This window comes from Lolium rigidum, chromosome 1 (assembly GCF_022539505.1).
Source record: "Lolium rigidum isolate FL_2022 chromosome 1, APGP_CSIRO_Lrig_0.1, whole genome shotgun sequence".
NCBI classification, from domain to species: Eukaryota; Viridiplantae; Streptophyta; class Magnoliopsida; order Poales; family Poaceae; genus Lolium; species Lolium rigidum.
The window spans coordinates 354,231,514-354,253,252 of NC_061508.1; the positions used below are offsets into that span (position 1 = coordinate 354,231,514).

General features: G+C 44.5%; 1 protein-coding gene and 2 non-coding genes across 4 annotated transcripts; all 3 read right to left on the bottom strand.

Annotated features, from left to right (window-relative positions):
• Window positions 1-7,297: 7,297 nt before the first annotated feature.
• Window positions 7,298-7,369, bottom strand: TRNAT-CGU. The gene has a single exon. It is a non-coding gene; the product is annotated as a tRNA-Thr (tRNA).
• Window positions 7,370-12,988: 5,619 nt separating this feature from the next.
• On the bottom strand, window positions 12,989-13,060 carry TRNAT-CGU. Its single transcript has one exon. It is a non-coding gene; the product is annotated as a tRNA-Thr (tRNA).
• A 1,170-nt stretch (window positions 13,061-14,230) lies between these two features.
• LOC124702200 (HMG1/2-like protein) lies at window positions 14,231-15,737 on the bottom strand. 2 transcript variants are annotated; one of them, XM_047234333.1, is made up of 7 exons: window positions 15,670-15,737; window positions 15,438-15,551; window positions 15,260-15,317; window positions 15,119-15,163; window positions 14,922-15,002; window positions 14,697-14,819; window positions 14,231-14,570 (listed from the first exon to the last, which is right to left on the bottom strand). In XM_047234333.1, exons 1-7 carry the CDS (start codon window positions 15,711-15,713, stop codon window positions 14,550-14,552), a joined length of 486 nt encoding a protein of 161 aa, XP_047090289.1. In that variant the 5' UTR covers window positions 15,714-15,737; the 3' UTR covers window positions 14,231-14,549. The 2 variants fall into 2 exon arrangements, with proteins under 2 accessions (XP_047090289.1, XP_047090281.1); XM_047234325.1 differs by having other exon boundaries at window positions 14,913-15,002.
• Window positions 15,738-21,739: the final 6,002 nt, after the last annotated feature.

Sequence of the window (21,739 nt, forward strand, 5' to 3'; positions counted from 1 at the left end):
CTCAGAAGCAACAATCTCAAAACTTCTGCCGAACAACACAATAGTGATCAACCCAGACATTTTCTCATAAAATTATGTGCTACAGGAAGCAAAAAGACCCAGTTTGCAACGAGTAAATAGCAGATAACACATGACATTCAGAAAATAAGCAACGAGTAAAGATTTCTTATTGTTTTTGGCTAGATTAACCCACAAGGGCACCTGTATAAAGACTGCATTATTTTTCCAAACCTTAAAAAAATCATTAGGACTTTCTTGCAGGTTGACCAGGTTGATGTGTTGATTGGAGAATAAGAGTGTCTTTTAAAACTGCATTACTTTTTCTAACCTATAAATCATCTAAACGATGCGTTCCTTCTCTCTTATCCTCAGCTCACACTTTATCTGAATGCAAATTTTTATGTGTACGTCATACATACATACAATTAGGAAATAGCAGAAAAACAAACAATTATTGTGCAGCGTTGAAAGAAGATAACTTTGCTTTTCGACTTCACCGTATGGTCTATCTTTAAGAATTTCACCTAAAATAGTGTTCATATTTAATTCAGCTGATGATTCTGAAATGGCCATGGACATTCCTGCTTAGAAATTACTAAAATAAAGGAAAATCCTTTCCTTATACATTTATAAATTAGTATAGTAGAAATACAGAGACTAAATATGTTCGCACAAAGAGGAAGCTAACTTGTACCTTTATGTGCATCCAATCTGATATGAATGTTGAAACAAGAAAACAAGGTCACAAAAAACAAATAACCAAGAGCACACAAGCAGACAAAAGGGGGGAAGAGTTGCGATGAACATAAGAGACAAACACTGACTGAGGTACAACATAATGACAGCCAACAAGTAAATAGATTAGCAAAGGTGCAGAGGGGAGTCAGCCCATGCTTTAAGACATACACACATTTAGCCTCGGTGTGCATCCAATCGTAAGTGAAATCACATTTGCACTAACACCAGATATAAAGGTTAAGCTCTAATTACATAGATGTCAGTTCTGATAATGTGATTTCACTTCCAATTGGAGAGATAAAGTAGAGATAATCTATATGCTAAGTACTTAGCTTCAGTGCTGTGCAACCATATATAGTAGCCAAACTGAAGTGAAATCACATTATGATAAAAGGAAAATGCACGTGTAGTATTCAAATGTTATGAAACCAGAATAGTCACTGCCACAGGAATTTGCCAAGATGAAACAAAGTTGTCTATGTAGTGATGGTAACTCAGTACCAGCATGCCCGATTGTTTTTAATGACATACGAAAATATTATAGATCCTGAAAAATAAGTATCCAGAAATGAAAAATATGACTTCTATCCATCGAAGATTTGGTAATTTTAACAACACTGAAAGAAGAAACGCCTTTTTGGGAACTTTAACGGAAACCAACACAAAGCAAGCCATACCCATTCTCTGGAATAGGGAGGAGTAAAGGTTGCTCTGCACATATGATGGCCAAATATAAAATTTAATATGACTTTATTCTTATTAATTTTTTTATAAGGACTTGCACAACATCCCCCCTTTTTGATACCCTGCCTATACCCTTCCCCCCTGCAGTTTGGTTTTGTATCATTCTCTGGAACTAGAACTTACAAAACTGTTATTGTTAAAACACCTCTTTGCTGAAATGTTAGCGAAATATTGATGGAAGCAACCACTTTGCATCTTATATATAACTAGTAAAAATAACTTTCCGAATAAGTTATCATACAATAGTCCAATTAGTACATGTTCAATAATATGGTTTCTAGTTATATATAAAATTGTCATGATGAAACACATTTCAAAATAAATAACATAGCTTACAATCTTTCCTTATCAATAGTAAGGAACCGAGGAGACAAATAGCTAAGCATATCACGCAGCGGTGGTTATGTAAAAATGGGAGAAGATATAAGCAATTATCATGCTAGCAATATTATCGCAACAAAACAAAGTGGGATAAATCTTAAGAGTCAACTAAGTGAAAATTGACCTAATCGGGATCTGAGGACAAGGTTTCAAGCTGGACGCATCCTAGCCTTACAGCTATGATACATATATTGACATCAACCTAAAGGCAAGTTACGGCTCATATGCACACACTTGGGCAAATTTAGTTTATTTCAGGAAATAGGTGTCATAATAAGAGAAAACGAATGCACTCAACACTTATTTCTGCAAGTCTTAATATTCCTTTGGAAGAATATTAGGTTACCCAAGAAAAACTAAATTAAAATATATATGAATTAATAACTAATGAAGTTTCATACATGATATTCATCCTTCAATATTACTTACAAGCTATACTTGACGTAGTAATGATATTTTGACATGCACAAAAGCTAAAACCAGTGCACCAAATGACAAATGGATAATAAAAAAACAAAAGAACACTTAATTGAGATGAAGTACAGCTTATTAAATATGGTCATACTGAGGGCTAATCAGTGATAAATGTCTAAACCAGTCCAAATTGAAGTTTCCATTGTTTCATCAGCATGATACTACTTCAAAAAGTCAAATAAGTATGTTTGATACGAACTTATTAAACCTTCTTACATGAGTTTCTAGTGTTGATAAAAAACCATGGAAACTTCAACCTAGATTGGCTTCGGCATTTATCGCTAGACAACAGTCAGTAAGGCCATATTTCATAAGATTTTACTTCTATTCAGTTATTAGTGTTCTTTTTGTTGAATCCACTTGTCATTTGTTACCGTAGTTTAATTTTGGTTGTGCATGTTGAAATATGAAACATCTCTTCACAAAACGAAGTAGAAACTCTGAATAATATTGCAGTAATAATATCATTGATGAAATTTTCATTAATTATTAATTTTATCACACATATTTGAATTTAGTCTTTATCTAGTACCATATAAAATTCTTACCAAGGTATATCTGGGGTTGCATAAAAAAGTGTTGCCTCCATTCGGCTTTTCTCCTTACGACATCTTCCATTTTCACCAAATTCTACTAAATTGGTCCTTTGTGTGCATTTGAACCACAATTTTCCATTCAAGTCGATGTCTAAGTATGTAGCACAACTCTAAGGCTAGGTTGGGTAGAACTTGAAATCTCGTTTTCAAATCATGAGGAAATTTTTCATTTATTTGACATGTAATATTTGTCCCACTTAAATATATCCTGATAATAATGTAAGCCCGATGATCGCGTATATCTTATTTTGCTTTTGTTCAAACATATACACCGGTGCGTGACGTGCAGAGGTACTTATGGCCTCGGCTGTGTACTATTGACAAGGAAAAACAAGGTGATGTAATTTCTGTCAAAACGCATTTCACCATGGCAATTCCTATAAAACTAAAAATCTTATTATTAGAACAGTTATATACTACAGTGTGGCATGATAATGTTCAAAAAATTATTTGTACTAATTATATATTAGATACAAAAAAACAATCCAAATTGTAGTGTTCAGAATGATATCAAAATTATATTGTTACTGAGAGGCATGACTCCCTGCCTATACCATTGCCCCATGCCTGGCTACCCCGCCAGGCATACCAGCAACCCTCCCACACCCCATCCCCACCATCGCTTATAAGGCATAGTGCCCTTATCACCTGCGTCCTGATCATACGCATGCCACCTCCTACGTACATGCATTCCGTGAATATCTCATCTCCTACCTGCGCGCCCCGAGCAACTGCCTATGCCCGCTATAACCGTCACCCCACTATCTTAATCTTCAGTTACATCGCCATAATTGAACTTCTCCAACACATCATTCTCTTCATACGATCTTCAGCACCAGAATCATACGTCCTATTTCTAGATAACATGATTCTTTCGGTTTTACAAACAAAAAATATAAATGACTCTGAACACGACATGAATTTTAGGCTTACTAAGGTAAGATAATAGAAGAACATGCACCTTGATGAGCCTTTGGGGTCGCCGGATAAGATAACATACCGTCATGTGGAGATGAAACAAGGTCGATCGATTTGTTCTTACCGAAACGGGGTAGTTCATCGTCCACTCGTCGTCTCCTTGATCGATCCATTGATGCAATCTGGGCGATGCCGCCGGCGACGTGCGTGAGCGATGCCGCACTTGCAGGGGAGTCGAGATCTTCTTATTCCTTGACGTGAGGGGAGTCGAGATCTGGGAGACTATGATCAACAGATCGATAGGCGGCCGATGGGGAGTTCGGGAAAGACCTACAAGTTGGGATTTTATAGTGCTTCGACAGGAACGAGTCGTTCATGGGCTGGACGCTGTGCCATAGGGGAAATTCGGGCCTGGGCTACGCCTGGGCTAGCGCTGGGTGCTATACTGCTATGCCTCGCTATACACCACCTGAGCCCATGCGCATCTACACCACCATCTAAACGTCGCGTGGATGTGACGTGACGCACACAGAATGACGTCGTGGGCCGTGGCCCGTTCTTTTCAACATTCTTTCCTTTTCTCTTTCTTCTACCTCAAAGGGTGCCCCCGTATCCGCCGCTGTCGGCCAGGCTGCCGGAGGTGCCGCTCCGCCCTCCTCGATCCACCCCCCACCGCCGGTCCACAACCATCCCGACCTCCCTCAAAATCTCGGACTCCAATGAACCCCCACCACCATCACCCTGAACCCTAAGACATAATCACCGACGAGCTCCCTGCATCGCACCCACACCCTAACCCTAAGTCCAGCTGCCACCCTCAGCCCTGCATCTGAAACCCTAAGTTCTAGAGCACGGGCTCCGCCTCCTCTAGGCTCGCCGGCTCCTTCGCCATTGCGACTCCCTGCCCGTCCGTGTACGAGGTTGAATCAACTAGCAAGTTAGGGATCTTTATTCTAAAAAAAACTAGTTAGGAATCTGGTCTACACGAGTCTACACCCGGTTATTCCTCAGGCCGGGCTGGGTTTCGGGCCAAGCCCGAGCCCGCCCGGACTTTCGGGCTCCAAACTCAGGCCCGAACCCGGCCCGACATGCAAGCCCGAACTAGCCTAGAATTTTCTAGCCGGGCTCGGGCTCAATGGGACTCGACATGCAGCCCAACCGATTTCGGCAGTTGGGTCAGCTGCCGGCGAGTGCCCATGCTCAGTACGCGAGTCCAACCATCCAACTAGCTAGTTGAAAAAAAATGTATAGATCGATCTACTAGTTTGAGGTACAATTTAGCTTGGAATTTTCTTTTTCATTTCTTCTTATGTTTCTATCACTAGGGTTTCTTCCTACTTTCTTTTTATCTTTAATTTTTTCACTATTTTAATTTTTCTATTTCCCCTTGAATAATGACTTGTTCATTTCTTTTAAAAGATTTATTTTAATTGTTTTAGAAAATTGTTTTCATAATTTTCTTGTTCCTAATTGTTTATTGATTTTTCATGTGATGTTCTTATATGTTCCCGAGTGTATAATGAGTTGTTCCTTTGTTTTGAAATATTTGTTCCATTTATTCTAGAATATTAGAGCATCTCCATCGGGCGGCCCTAATAACTCTATTGGGTCCTAGAGAGAGAAAGTGGCCACATCAGTGCTCCTGACACAAAATCCACGTCATCACGAGCCCAATAAAAAATCACCCCCAAACGAACCCTATCCGAAGGGTTTCGACCGGGCGTGCCGGCGCGAGGAGAGCAGCAATTTCACGTCTGATTCCCCTGGCCTGGCCCGCTGGTCACTCTCCCATCTCCCCATCTACCCCTTTCTCTCCTTTTTGTCTCTCTCTCTCTCTCCACTTTACCTTTTCCACTAACGCTTGCACCTCATCCACTCCTTCCCATGGGGTTGCCTCCGGTCGCCTGCTTTGGCCACCCCTGCTCGCTGCTCAGGCGGGGCTCCACCAAATCCTCATCCCGACACTGCTCTGGTTGCCTCATCTATTTCACCCCGCCACCCCCCCCCCCCTCGCTCGCTGCTCTGGCAGGGCTCCACCGAGGCTTTCCATGGCCGCCCGACGCCAAGCTTGGACATGGAGCTTGTGCAGGCCCATCCCGTCTGCAGCCGCATGTGTAGATCCCTCGATGGGGAGCTTGCCCAGCTGTGCGAGGTCCTGCAGTGCATCCTGTTGGGAGCATGTGCAAGTCCCGCACGGCCTTCGGTTGCGCGCCGTCGACGAGGACGGAGAGGAGCAGGGTTGGCCGCTATTTTGAGGAACACCCGGTGTGGGAGTTGAAAAAGATTTGGCCGGTTATTCGACCTGGTGACCCAATACGGCGTCGGCATGTGTGTTGTTGGCGTTTTTGGGGCCCCCTGGTGGATATGCGCTTAGTTCTATAAAGATTTTTTTTGTTCCTATGCGTTTTTTGTTCCCGGTGATGTTCGCTGTTGTTCCCCAGTGTATAGAAATTTATTCTTTTATTATGAAATTTGTTCCCTTCGTAGATTTGTTCCCATTGTTCCTGAAAATTAGTTTTGTGACCTTTTATTCGGGATTGTATTTCTTGTTTCCAATGATGTCCTATTTTATTCCAGCGAATTGTGATTTGTTTCTTTCTTATGAAAGATTAGCTCCAAGCCTCCAATTGTTTCAGAAAATTAGTCCCTCAATTTTGTTTTATTTCCGGTTGTGCTCTTTTGTTCCATGTGATGTTCTCATTTGTTTCAGATTATATAGTGACTTGTTTCTTCATTCTAAAAGATTTGTTCCAACTGTTTGTGTGGGCTTAGAGAAATGCACATTTTGTTTTCTAGGCATTTCCTTTCATGGGCCTTTTTCTCTCCTAGGCAGGAGCCGTTAGAACCCAATGGCTACTAAACAATAAAAATGAAGGACTCAAGGTTGCCTGAAATTTGTATGTTCCGTGACTATACATACAAAAAAAAATAGTCTTATTCATTGAGCATGTTTTCAGTTTTACGGCTGTAATTTTTTGATTGGCTACGAAAAGGTGTATGTTCCTGAATTGTAAAACAAATAGTTATTTTTAAGCTTTAAAACAAATAGTTGTTGTATAGTCATTTACTACTCATACACATCATCATTTTATTAGTCCCTCCGATCTATATTACTTGATGCTAAAATAGATGCATCTACAACTAAAATGTGTCCGCATGCATCTATATTAGCATCAAATAGTATAAATCTGAGGGAGTAGTTGAAAATGAGCCTTTCCGTTCCGAAATTGAACCAAGAACAAATGATTGAATCGGACGTACCGGATCCTGGGCAAAACCTGAACTACACTCGAATAGGCAAAAAATCAAATAGTATAAATCGGAGGGAGTAGTTGAAAATGACCATTTCCTTCCCAAATTGACCCAAGACCAAATGATTGAGTCAGACGGTACCGGACCATAGGCAAAACCTGAATTACAATTCTCGAATAGCGAAAAAAATTAAGAGCCCCCGGTGAGGATCGAACTCACGACCTTTCCCTTACGAAGGGAACGCACTACCACTATGCTACGGAGGCTAGTCGACTGAAATTTCTGGATTGAACTTAATGAACAAACTTTAAGAGACTCCTGAAGAACGTCCAGCGTTGCCTTGCATAATCATGCAAAACAGTGAGGCGGCAAATTGGGTCTGGTTCAATATTCTGGAGTATTTGCTTCCAGGAGATTAATCGTTTGTTTTCAGTCTTCTTAAGTAGGGATGGATATATATAAACCGTCCATACGCCAGATCTACCGGTTTAGATTGATAAATACTAGGAGATTAAATGGGTAGTATTTTTCCACTAAAGGATAAATATAAAGTTTCTCCATACCAAATTAAACATGCAAAAATACAATCAATGGTATTATCGGGAGCTTAAAACTTTATCCGGCGCTATTCTCGTCGTTCCACGAATCAGTCGTTTCCCTGCACGATGACGTGACCAACAGCCGCCGTGTCTGGTGGATATGAACATCAGAGTGGGGCCATATGTCGCAACTCCGGTGGCAGATACAGTTGGGCAACAACCACCGGAAGCTGACATGCCTGAAAATGGAGTGAGGTTGTCGATGCTATGAGGCATAACTCAGACGGAAGGTTCAAACGGCGAGGAGCAACAAGGCGCACCTCTATAAATATAGTAGGATTGCGGACGAACATGAAACCCCGACGAGACAAGGATTATGTGCCTTGACGTTCACAAGGCACGCTCTGCCTCGGCCCCTACATCCATCACCCATTCCCATCCAACGGCAGCAATGTCTCACATGTCAAGTAAGTACATCACTTCCTCCCGCATCCAGGCAGATATCGGGCGAGGGGAAAATAGTGCGTGTTCCAGGGCAGAGTTGTGTCGCTGCCACCGACACCACCGCGGGAAAGGGAGGGGAGCAGGCTCCAGCCTGAGGCACTAAAGAAACGGCACCTACAAGCCATCTACACCCAATCCGACCACCTTCTCCGCCCCGCACTAAAACCATATGGGTTCAACTCTTCCCTTTTCAATTCATCTTCTTGTACTAAAGTGTGCATGTTATTCACTTTTCCATTGCTTGTTTGCAGAAGTTAAGTTGGTGTTGGTCTGTAACTGAACTTAGTGTTTGTGTTAAGTGAATTTCATGTATTGGGCTCGTGCGTCCTGGCCGCCAGCTCCAGGAAGTTGTGTTGGTCGCAGCAGGCTGTCGGAGAAGGTGGAGGGACCGCCGAATGGGGGTTGGATGGAGCAGTTGGAGGTGGGTGGAGTGAGCCGCCGAGCCACTGACTAGGAGGTGGATGCAGGAGCAGGAGGAGAGGCCAGGGCGGCTCCCCTCTTATTCCCCCAGTTGTGGGGGCGGCAGAGCTCCAACTGACAAAATCATCGGTCAGCCTCGACTTGCAGCGTGAGGGAGATGAGATTGAAGCGGGATGGCCGTTGGATGTGAATAGATGGTGGATGTAGGGGCTCGAGGTACAACGTTCCTTGTGAATGTCAAGGAACTGGATCCCTCCCCCCCCCCCCCCTCGGCAAGGGTGGGCTCGTGTGCGCAACAAGGGACTTCCGATGGGGGTTATTATCTTTGGCTCTATACTATGTCTAACACACGAGGATGATTATCCTTGATACAAAAAAGAAATAGATCAATAAAGCTGAAGTGCCCAAAATGTCCCTACAATCAGGAGTGGATATTAACTCTATACTACGAGCCCATTGGACTAGTATTCATCAACCCGCCTTTCCTTCCATCACTTTCCTGAATAATATTGTGATCCGTACTTGTCTGACGACGAAGGCTCTCAGCTGGGTAACTATTATCAAGATGTGTTTCCAAGAGAAAAATAACATCCGGTTTATGGCGTCTGACGACGTCCATAAGGGCTCGAATTTCCACGGCATTACCCAACCCGCGACAATTCTAGACTAGGATCCTCATTGCGACCGGACAGGCTCCTCAAAATAGCTCGCCGATCCTAGTGAAGAGGAGTCTGCTCCAGTCTTCGATCTTTTGTTACCTTCCTTTTTCTTTGTCAAGATAATGCTTCCATCTGGATTGGATTCTACCTCTTCAGGAATCATGGGTGTAATAATATCTTTACCCACACCATTGGCTCCACTAACAGTTTCACTATTAAAATCATCCATCAAATTTCTTTTCGAGCCCGCATTTGGAATCTCTTTATCATCCATATCACCATCAGTTCCTTTTAGAGGACTACTAGCAGTATCGTTAAGCTCATCAGGTACCGCTTTTCCATCGACGAAGGCTAACGCATTAAACCTCCAACTAGACTGATTTAGCGCTCCACGCCCTCGTGCATTTCTTTCTCCTCCTGCCCTATTGTTATCAGGTGAGCGACCGCCTCGTGATTCTCTCCCTCTGCCACGGAAACCAGCAGTACCTCTACCATGCCAAGAATCCCAATCCGCCTTAAGCCAATCTCCCCACTTCAGATTATCTTCATCGTGTTCTTCCGTTCCACACTCGAGATGTGAGTGCCCAATAAATCCACAAGCAGCACAGAAGCTCGGCATTTTTCATACTTCAGCTGAAAAATCTCTCGTTTACCTCCTCTACTCATCGAGACACACGTTCCAGCACCTTTCTCACATCCAGCTTGGTTTTACCCTAACAAAATTAACCGCACCTTGCACATTGGTTTGGGTTTCTATGACTTCACCCACTTTCTTTTCCATCAGATTAGTCAGCGGAGTATCATTGTGATATCCCACAGGCACCTTATGGACTTGGATCCAAGTTGTGAATAAATTTAGATCAATAGCCTCTACATCTGACATTCCATCGTATGGTTCAATACACACTATTGACTGACGGAACAACCAGGGTCCTCCTTTCCACTTTTAGCCAATCTCCAAGACAATAACACTGAATCGTAAATAAATTACCTTCAAGATGCTGAAAGGTCACATCACGTGATGGACTCCACGCTGCTTTCATGTGTTGTTCAAAGGTACTCGGTGACAAGGTATTAACTTGTCAAAGCCTACAAGTTGTAGACTAGGGTTTCGTGGAAAGTAGAGGGCAAGTAGATCTCAAAGGTTTCAGCCGAAAAGGTGCTCGACTGCTAGAAAACTAGGGTTGTGTTGACAATAAAATCGATGCTTTCTTTCTCCCTCGACTCCCCCTTATATAGGAGGTGGAGCCGAGGGTTTCGTGATGCACAAGTTACAAACAGCGGGAGACTCTTTGAGTTCGTCCCGTATAGTTACAAATCTTTATTCCTAATATATCTCTATCTTCCCTATCGACACCTTATTGGGCTTCCGGGCTTTGTATTCTTCGAGTCATGGGCCTTCAGTAAACCCCGGGTACCTTCTTCGGCAGGCTCATTGGGGATGCCTATGTCACTCGGGCTGAAGAAATTCGTTGTATGAACCCTAGCTAGAGCCATCCACTTAATTCCCTCCTTCGGCACACCATCCATGTCTTCGTACACCAGATCGTCGAACTCATCCTCCTCAATCCCTAGATGCTGGAGCGGACCATCAGTTCCCTCAGTCCGTTTCGCACCAGCAATAGTATCTTGATTGCCTAAACTCGTCGACGATGCCTCCATCTGGAAGCCCACCAAAACCCTAGAGAAGGATCAGATCTGGACCGAAGCCTAGAAGGAACTCCAACTGGCGAAGGGCAGCGATGGAGGAAGAAAAACCTAGTCGCCCTGGCGCCGCCAGAGCCCTAGGTAAAAAAACAATTTCTTCCCCTATTTCGACTTGGTTCTATGAAACTAGGCACAAACAAGACACTGGAACGAACTAGCCGATGTTGAGTAGTACTATGAGGTTTCTCTGATGCACTACCGGACAAGTTTGTTTGTTGTGGGATGACCAACTAGCTTGATATCCTGAGCCTCTTTGACTCGTGGGGTTTCAAAAGCGTGAGATTACGCATTATCATACCTAGTAAAATTATATGGCGTTTGGTTTGCACAAAATTTTATTTAATTTCATCACAACAAAAGAGCGAATCGAAAAAACCTATGAGAAGTGAAGAATCTTCAGAAGAAAAACTCATATAGGATTACTTTTATTATTTCTTTTCTGGGGGAATAGGATTCAACCTTAGAAATCAAACTGGTCACGAGAGGGAAAAAGGAAAGATTCGAACATTTAAAAATGATTTTTTTCTTTGGAAAAAATCTAGTACTATTAGCAAACTATTTTTTTTTAGGAAATCCATCATGGCAACTTCATTGATTCTCAAATAAGGTTAGGGCATGTATAATGGAGTGATGTCAGTCTTCACTTATGGACACCACGTCAGGTTTTTGCTTAGTTGGAGAAGAGAGATTGTAGAAAGAGAAGTTTGTCTTCCCTTAACTAAGGGATGATCCCTTGTGAAATAAGAGAAGGCTATTTTCTCCATTGTACCATTTGTCTTCCCTTATCAACCAAATTTTCTTCTAAAATTTAATTGATTCTCAATTATTGTTTAGTGATGATAATAAAAGATAATACATTGTATCACTTATATTTAGTGTCTTCTGTAGATAACATGGATAGCTAAGAGAAGACGTGCCTTCTCTACTATTGTACATGTCCTTAGTTTACCAAGCTAGAAACAATAAAACACCATATCTAGACACATGTCTGATCCCCCTCTAAGCCAACACCAAGTAAATGAGCTACTGAACTGCTTTCCCTATTACAATGCTCGAAAATACCATGATCGAAACCTCTGGCTAAAAAATTACATTCTTCATAAATTGTCGATGCCACGATTATGGGTTGTCTGAATAACTTCTAAGCAATCAAAGTTGATAATCGTATTGGAATAGCCCATCTGACCCGCTAGGATGAAGCCATCCTTCGGTGCCCTTACTTCAGTTGTTATGGAAGCAACATGGGAGATATAGTTGTTACTTGCTGCTAAGAAAACTCACATGTCATCTCTGGTTACCGCTTTCGTGCCTCCTTTTTTTGAACTAGGTAATACGTGCTTATAATCATGCATAAGAGAGTCCAACCGCAGGGAGGAACTCTCATGCAACATAACACACTCACGCTTACTTAACTCATGCGCCACACCATTGCTCACCCGAGAAACCTTGGAGACTTGTACCGCCAGCAGAAGATTCAGCAGCGTCCTTGCTTACAAGATCAGGCGCCAGCTAGATGAACGATCTTGCTCTACAGACCATAGAACGTCGACCGCCCGTGCACAATCCGACTCCAGAATTCCAAAAAATTGAGGATGCGCCAACAGGTACCGATGGCTCTCCAAGCACGTGAGTATTTCAACTTCATCCGCACTACACAAAGGGTAGAGTCCTCCATTCGGAGTACAGAACTGCACCACTCGAGCTGCGAGCAACCATGCCAGCCCCTCCTGCGATCATGCAAGAATTCCATCCAACATGGACATTAACCTTAATTCAGCCTGGGGCCGGTGCCTGCCATGTAGATGGTGCCATTGGTAGCATCTGCTGAAGGAGGCAGTGCTACCGATTTTCCGTGGCTTCCATTTCATTATCCAATTCAAAAAATGCCCCCTTTTCGCTACTCTATTTAACTACTTGACACACATAATTTTGTTAGTCGAACAATGTACCGTTTCCGTTCCGAAATTGACCAGGGATCAGATGATTCCGTCAGTCAGACTTGTGTTTTGAACAAAACATGGTTGGGAATCCCCGCAGGCAAAAAAAAAAAAAGCAGAGCCCCCGGTGAGGATCGAACTCACGACCTTTCCCTTACGAAGGGAACGCACTACCACTATGCTACGGAGGCTTGGTGTGACCATAGCCTAACCCCCTACTATATAATTTACTCTCCTAATTAACCATGGCAGAACATGCTAGCTAAGCACGACTCACCCGTTGCCCATGCTCTAGCTCCGTGGCATTCAAATTCGAAAGAGCACGGCAGGATAGATCTTGCAAGCGCCACATTATTTACTGACTGACTGCCCTGTACTGTACTGTAATCAAATGCAAGTGAGCGTGCGTGCATGATGAGCGCGCGCGTACGCCCCGCAGGCTGCTGCTGCTGTGTAAATGCGGGCAGACATGTCAGTGGGAAAGCGAGCGACTGTACGTACGTCTGCATCGTCACATTCATTCATGGATGTCTGCTGTCGCGGCAGACAGCCCCAACGGCTCCGCTCCTCCTGACCTGCCTGCGTCACAACCCAACCCCAAGATCCGTTCATTCATTTCCAAACATATCTTCTTGCCCATCCTGTCTCTCCGACTACAACGAAATTGCTTTCAGCACGAGAACTTGCACCTGCACCCAGCCAACATATGGTTTCGACCTCTCTGTTGTTTTCCGCAATTGGAATGCAAGTTTGACAATCTTGGAACTACTAGTCCACAGCCTAGAGCGATCGTTTCAACACTCGGGTAGCATTCGTGGAGCAAGTCCAGTGGGGAAGACAATTCTAGCTGTTGCGTGCAATTTGAGGAAGGAGACATCCAACATCAAAGGGGAGAGTTGAGATGGAGACGCCAAGGCAAGATCTCCCTATGATTAGGAGCAGTACTAACCAACATCAAAGGGAAGACAAGGTCTGTAGAGCAGCAACGCAGAAGAGCCCGTGAGAAAACGAACAGGGCATGTTTATTTCCGTTCCAAAGCGGAAATAAACACAACCATTCCAGAAAAGGGAAAAAAAAGGATTGTCCACCAAACCAATCAGCAGCAGCCAATCATTAACCAACTCGGCCACTGGATTGACCGAACTAATCATGATGTAGTATCGCACATTCCCAGTATAGAAATGAGGAGAAGCAATCAGGTCAGAGCCATGGACTTGTAGGACTTCAGAGGCAACAACTCGAGCAGCAGCACCGGAGCTACATAGCTGTACAACGAGATAGAGAAAACAGATGCAACAATACAGCCAAACACTTGCAAAGCAACAGGAAAACATACCGCACAAACGATGCATGCAAGGCATGGAACAGGAATTTAATCTAACATTACCCAAACTGATATTATCACAATGTTAGCAGGCGCTGGGTGACAATGGGAAAGAGTAATGATGATCTAGGTACAAGCGGGGAGGACTACACCGCCGATGGGCGCCAGCAGGGAGCGCTGTCCGTTATAGCGACGAGAGAAAGGTAAAAACATGACGACGTTGAAGAGATAATTCTAGTACAGGGGATGGATGTCGTTATGAGGCCCGACACCACTACCTCAGTGCAAGGCGCTTGCACAGCAGCTCCCAGGTTTTGTGGTCCATTGGAGCACCGTCTTGGGCGGGAGGGAGGCTTCACTCGTCGTCGTCCTCGTCCTGCACGATGGAAGCAAGCAAGGTCTTGTTCAGATATGTAGTCTCTGGTGCTGTGTTTGTAGGTTGCAACTTGCAAGTAGCACATAAACCTAGTGCTAAATGGAGGCATGGTATATGGATTTATACCTCGTCGCTACCCTCGTCGTCGTCCTCATCATTAATCTCGGACTTGGACTTGTCGGATTCCTCCTCGTCGTCGTCCTCGTCCTTGGCAGCAGGAGCGGCCTTCTTGGTGGCCGCAGCAGCGCTCTGTACAGGCAGTTAAGAGAGCATGATTAGCACCAAGAGGTAAAACAGGAGACAGCATAAGCAAGGTTAAAGAAGAAAGATGTAGGTGAGCACCGTGGATACCTCGCCCTTGTTGTATGCGGCAATGGCCTTGTTGTAGTCGCCCTTGAGCTTGTTGGCCTTGGCGACGTAGGGAGCCTTGTCCTGCGGAGAGGAACCAAGAGCAGCAAATCGGGTGAGATTGTGTATCAATGAATCAGCGATCTAGTACCCTTAAGTCGAACGGAAGTAGTGGGTATGGTTGGGGAAGGTTTATTTACCGATTCGCTCAGGCTTTTCCACCTCTCGCCGGCTGCCTTACCGACCTGGGAAAGTTATTGTACCAAACCAACAGGGAACCAATCAGTTGACGGATCATGATCCCATCGACATAGGTTGGGGAATTGGTTAAGGGAACTTACGGCAGCTACAGATTTGTTCTTGGGGTTCTTCTCCTTGAACTCCTTGCGGAACTCGTCCCTGTACACGTACAGGCAGCAGAAGCACCCGCAAGGTCAACCCAAAAGTAATAACGGGGAAGTAAAAACGAGCTAGTAGAATAAAAGAAGGTCAAGGGAAGGGGGCGTCTGCGAAGCTGACATGAATACGAAGAAGGCGCTGGGTGCGCGCTTGGGCTTGTTGGGGTCCTTGGCGGGCTTGGTCTTCCTGCCCTTGGGCGCCGGCTTCTCCGCCCCCTTGCTCTTCACCGCCAACCTAGGCAGCAGCAACAGATCGCGCGCGCGCGAACGGGGTCAGCGAAACACGAATCCTTCAGAAACAGATCTAGTACAACGGAGAGAAGCTGGAGGAATAGAGAAATCGGGTTGCTTACTTGGTTTCGGCCTTGGCGGCGCCCTTGGATTTGGCCCCCTTCATGGCTGGCTGGCTGGTTCCTGCGAGCTGAAATCGGCGAGCGCACGGGTCAGATCCGCCGGTGGCGCGGCGGAATCGGGCGGAAGGGCGGCGAATCGGGGCGGAGAAGCTCACCTGGGGCGACGGGAAGGGAGCGTGTGGGGAAAGCAGCAGGAGAAGGAGGAGACGGGGGCAGAGAGCGTGTGTGGTAGGAGGGGATAAGAAGCGCGCTGCCTGCCGAGGGCGTATCCGCGATTCCCAGCAGCCTCCGAGGGCCCGCCCCTAACTACTAATTTGAATTTTCGGCCCGATCGCCGCCTTCCCTCACCTCGAGAACCCGTACCCAGCGGTGACACGCGGGGCCGTGAACGACGTAGGCCCGCGCTGTCATGTTGACGCAAATGCTGGGTACCGAGGCGGGCGCACGCCACGTACAAGTTGCTGAGGGCGCGAACGCGATTAGCTCACACCCGAGGGGTGCAAACCGAACAGCGCCCGCGCCAGGGGCTTGCGCGGGATTCTGCAAATTTCGGGCTGGTGGGCATGTGCCACGCGCGATCGATATTTTCAGCGCGCGCGCCGGGACACGTCAGCTCGGCGCCACGTCACCGATCCGCGAGGTGCGCGCCCATTGGCTGGCCTCCCGCTCGATCGACTCTGTGCTTTCACCCTGTGCTTCCTGCGGCACCCAAGGAGCTCAACGCAGAACGTTTGGGAGGGCCGATTCGGGCGGTTCGACGTCCCAACGTTCCGCTGCGCGGCGCCGCTGCGTGGACGTCCCGGGCGGGACGGAGGCTCTACGGGAGTTTGGAGGCATTCTGGGTTTCATGAGGTGTTGGACCTCACGGCTGGTCGTGCTGACGTCATCGTTGTTACCGTTGGGTTCATCTGACCGGGTGTGTGCTCGGTATTCACACTTTTTTTTTTGTTCCACGTACATATGTATGTTTCAAAGAACAAGCCGCGCTCGTTTCGCGTTTTTTTGTTTGCCCAAGAATCACTTCACGTAGATAAAAAATTGTTCGTATGAAAATCGCACGGTTAAAAAAGTATCTTTCGATACGGATCCAACGGTACTGATTATGTACGATGCAATCAAGGTTTAATTGCTCAGTTTTTACGATCAAAGTTCGTCTCAAAAAACGCGTACGTCTTGTCTTGTTCTTTCAAACGGAGGTACTGCTACTTAAGCCCATCTATGACAGCGAGGAGAGTTTCGGGCAGCGGAGTCGTCCGTTCTGATCCGTATGCGTTAGTAGGCCGCGCACGCGGGCGGATAGAGAACAGATCGATGTTTGTTTGGGGTGGTCCAGGTCACCGACGGTGATCCGTCCTACCGCAAATTTAGTGCGGGAATGCGAGTGTGTGGACAAACAAGTTAATAGTAGTTGCCGGTGTGGGGATCGACGTTGGGGCCGGGTTGTATTTTGGCGCCGTTGAAGACGACGGTAGGCAGCACCGCCCGACTTGGACGGAAGACGACCCGTGATGAAGAGTTTGAGCAGTCGCGCAGAGCGCCTCCCAAAAACCTAATTCGCCCTCTCCCGTACATGATCGCAAAGGCGAGCGATTCTGGAGACCTGCTCTACCGTTCGCGTGTGCACGCCGGTGGGCGGGATGGAGTAGGCTACGATGGCGGTACAAGCAGAGAGAGGTGTCTAAACTCTAACTCATGTATCATACTCCGTATATGTTTCCGCAGTAGCCGGGCAAAAGATTATGTAGGCTCAGAAAACCCTAGGCACGTTTCGAGTCGGTTACAGATAGCCCACGGTTCGGGAGCGACCCGAACCGACTAACTGCGACGCGTCCGTCTAGAACTCTATTCGTTTTCCTGACTGCAAAAAAGAAAGGAAAGTCTCGGCTCGAGGCTCAATCCACTCGCCACGAGTCGAGCGAGGAGAAGGAGGAGCGCGCGTGAACCACTCCTCTTCTCACCAACTTACTAGTAGTGGAACAACCCACTTTATAAGATGGTCTAACTGTCTTCCAACTTTGAGACTATACTTCTCACCTCTTGTTACTCCCTAGTAAGCTACCACCAACTTGGACTTAAACTCACATGAGCTGTCACTATGTGGATTTTTAGATTTATAGCAAAAACTGAAATATTACATAGGTCAAATGATTTAGCCCACTTATTTCAACGGATCTTATATTTCGAGTACGCGGAGATGCCTTGCGAAACGTGTGAAGTTAGGGTCTAGATATATTTTATCTACTGTTAGCATCGGCGAAAGAAGGAGAAGAAATTGAGGTTGAGCCAACTCTAAAGCTTAAAAGAAGTGTTGATGCAGACACCAAAGCAGTCAGTCGGGACACATTAATGGTTAATGTGATTCTGAGCGTGGTCACTTTGAACAATAGAAAGACAAACATATTTGGATAGAAATAGAACCTCCCCTTTTCACACGTACTTGATTTGGATCTACTCACACTAACAAGCGACGTAAAATACCCTTGTGGAGATAGATTCGCCAAATAAACACAAGTGTTGTACGGATACAACGATTATAAGAAAATAATACCCCCCCCCCCCCTCGTGTGCACGGTTTGTTCGCACCTTCATGGTGCATTGCTCGTAGGGGTGGCTGGTAATTAATACCAATCCAAATGAACTAATGTTTTCTTTTAGTTTACTTGAAGGAATATTTCATAGGTAATGTTTATAATATGGTGTGATTAACAAGAATAAATTAAGATGGAGTTTTTCAGTGGAACTCAAATAATCCATGGTCTAGCTTATGTGTTAAGCCATAGATGAGCATGGTCTGGTGAGTTTGTTTATAAGAGAAAGATTCAATGCATGGCTCCATGTCGAAGTCATGATAGTCTTATGAGTTGAGTTATGGTTAATCAAGATTTAGAGCATGTAATCAAATGAAGAGATATGTATATGCGTCAAGGTATGGTGATAGATCAGCATAAGAAGATAGAAGATTACACTAAGAGAAAGACTATACATTGGTTTCAGGTTGGTCAACACATGGAGCATATATAATGTACGGCATATGATCATGTGATCTCGTGGTATGGTAAGCTTTGTCAATTATGATTTGTGAACTAATAACGCATCATATATGTATCTTTGTGTTGATCTACGTGGGTTTGGTGTTTTCCCATGGGAATGCCTCAAAAGTGAAATTTTATATAACCCATGAGAGGATGACATCGAGTGGTGATCGTCATCAAGGTCTAGAAGAGTAAGTTCATAATGAGCATCTCGGGAATATCATATGCTTGAAGTTTGCCATCCATTTGTTGATAATGGGCATTTGAAGATGTGACTTAATGATGCTATCCCATAGTGGTGTACGGGGAGAAAAACTGAGTCTTCACCAAGCAACATGATCAAGTAAAGCATTAAGTGTCATCGTTAAGATCAAGCGGGATGTGCAAGGCAGAGGTACTGTCGGTGCCTATTCGACGGTACCCAAGAGGAGGTATCCTCATGGAGGGGAGAAGAAGTAGGGGGCATAGGGAGGAGAGCTCTCGGGACGTTGGTACGCGTTTTACCCAGCTTTGGAACACCTGCTCGAAGATAGGGCCTACTGTTGCTTGTCTGGAATTATCCGGAAGCTTTCGTGTCGTTACAATGAGTTATGGTTGTGCTTCTAGGACCCCCGGGATCCGGCTTATAAAGGCGCCAGGATCTAGGGTTTCTAAGAAGAGTCCTAGCCGGAATACAAGATGCCTAACTACGAAATATACATTGTCGTGTACGTCAAGAATCAACCCAAATCTAACTTGTTGTCATGGATCCGGGCACTTCATGGGCCTTCATGGATCCGACTTCTGGCGTAGGTCGGTTGGGATCTGGCTCCTATTCATGGGTTGGACTTCTTCCATCTTCTATCAACAACAACTTGGTCGTCGGTGGGCCATATGCTACACCACCATTTGTGGGCACCTGAGCTTGCCGGATCTAGACCATGCCATTGGCATTACCCATGAAGTATACCCACAACAGGTATGGTCTTGCTAGGTTTTTCTTTTATCGGTCTCAAGGTGGTTATTGAGAGACCAGGTTTTATAGGATGGATAGCCGCACGATCAAAAGTGGCTTTCGGCTGGGAAATTGACAACATCGTCTTAGAGTGCTCATTCTTTGAACACTTTGCATCCCCTTATTCTTGTCCGTCTTTATGTTTCTATGTGTGAGGTTCTTAAGATTATCTCTAGCATTTCAACACTCTCAATTTCATAAAAAATAAAATTATATGCGTCTTCTATTGTCTTTTCAAGTTTGAACGTTTTATCGGTTCTTCCTTTAGAGTGTTAGAGAGGTTTCACACCTACCCTTCATTTGTATTTTATCTTTTACTCTTTATTTGTTTTATGGTATATATTAGATAGATCTTGTTCGTAGCTTTTCAAAAATCCCAACTTTGCTAAAATCGTAGACCCAAGGCAATATGTATCACCATTTTTTGTACGCTATGTTTTCTGCCTGAAAAAACAGCATACCAACAGCCCAGACGATCTCTACACTGGAAAGGTTGGCCCCAACCGGTCAGTGCGCCAAACCTGTTTAGGAACATAAACATCAAAAAAAAAATGCGAACATTCAATTGGCCAGCAAAATATTTAAAAAGCTCAACATAAACATGAAATCCTTTTTGTTACCAAAACATGAGGATCAAGGTCAAACGTGTTTCTTAGGTCTTTAAACATAGTAGTAGAGAAGTTCTCTACACATGAATATTCAAATTCATAGCGGGGTTCATTACCTTTATCGAGATCCCAAGCATCAGTATTATTAGCAATAGTATACAATAAGTCCCTTACTTCCTTTTGAGTTCTATTAGTAAAACTCCAGTCAGAAGAATTATCCAGAAAGTTCCTAAGATGTTGAGGTAGCCTCACGTAGAAATTGATTAATATAATACTCTCAAGAATACCATGACAATGATTCATGCGGATGAGTCCATTAAGCCTCCCCCAAGCGTGAGCAATACTTTCTCCAACATGAGGTCAAAAAATATAAATATGACAACCATCATCATAAGTTTCTTTAGAACTATAGTACTTGAGATAGAAAGCCTTCCTCAGATATTTCCAATCAATACGGTATTTTCCAGAGATCTAAACCATATACGAGCATTACCAGATAGAGATAAATATAATAATTTCCTTTTCACTTCATCATGATGAATTCCAGCAAGTTTGAATAAAGAACATAGATCTTCAATAGTTTGGCCAATCCATAGGAGAGGAGAAATTCTTTATTTGTCCTTATATGAATGGAAATCGCATGCCATCATCATGATGGGCATACATTTTTGAGTTATATCAACCATTTTATTAGAACAACTATTTGATCTTAATATTTTTGTTTACTCTGGTGGTTACGCATGAACATTCAACCGGTCGATGCATAAATATTGAGACGCATGGAAATGAATAATAATGTTCAAGGACAAATTCGGTAGCCGGAAAAATATTGAGGCGCATGGGAATGAATAACATGTTATGGACTGAAGGACAAATTCGGTAGCCGCAATCCAATTAGTCCACTCCGTAGTGCAGAAAGTGCATCGCAGAGACAAATCTCCACAAATATCATGTACCAAAAAAGTCGTGGATGATGCATCTTTCGTACTTGCTTTTGCCTATATATATGCTCATATCCTTTCTGTTCTGGAATCACATTCGATTCTCGGACATACTTCGGATGCATGCATGGCTCGTTGCTGGTATTATTGGAGGTTGCTGGTTTATTGAAGGCTCAATTATTCGAAGGATACTATTTGCCCAGCTGCAAGTTAGCGGGGAAAAAAATGCAGTACACGGGCCGACTATCCCACGTTTAGTCTGGATGGGAATTGAATGCAGCACGGGCCAAATCCGCACGGAGTGTGCGTGCGGCCCAAAACAAAGGTGCACTATCACTGATTTCTCTCGGTGAATAGTATTTGACGCTTATTGCGTCAGCTAGCACGCTCACGGTTACCTCTCTCTTTTCTTCTGCAACATCTAGACCTGGCCCGTTAGCGCTGGTGACGATGGAGACGAAGATGAGGCATTGATGAGCCACCACCCGAGAAGAT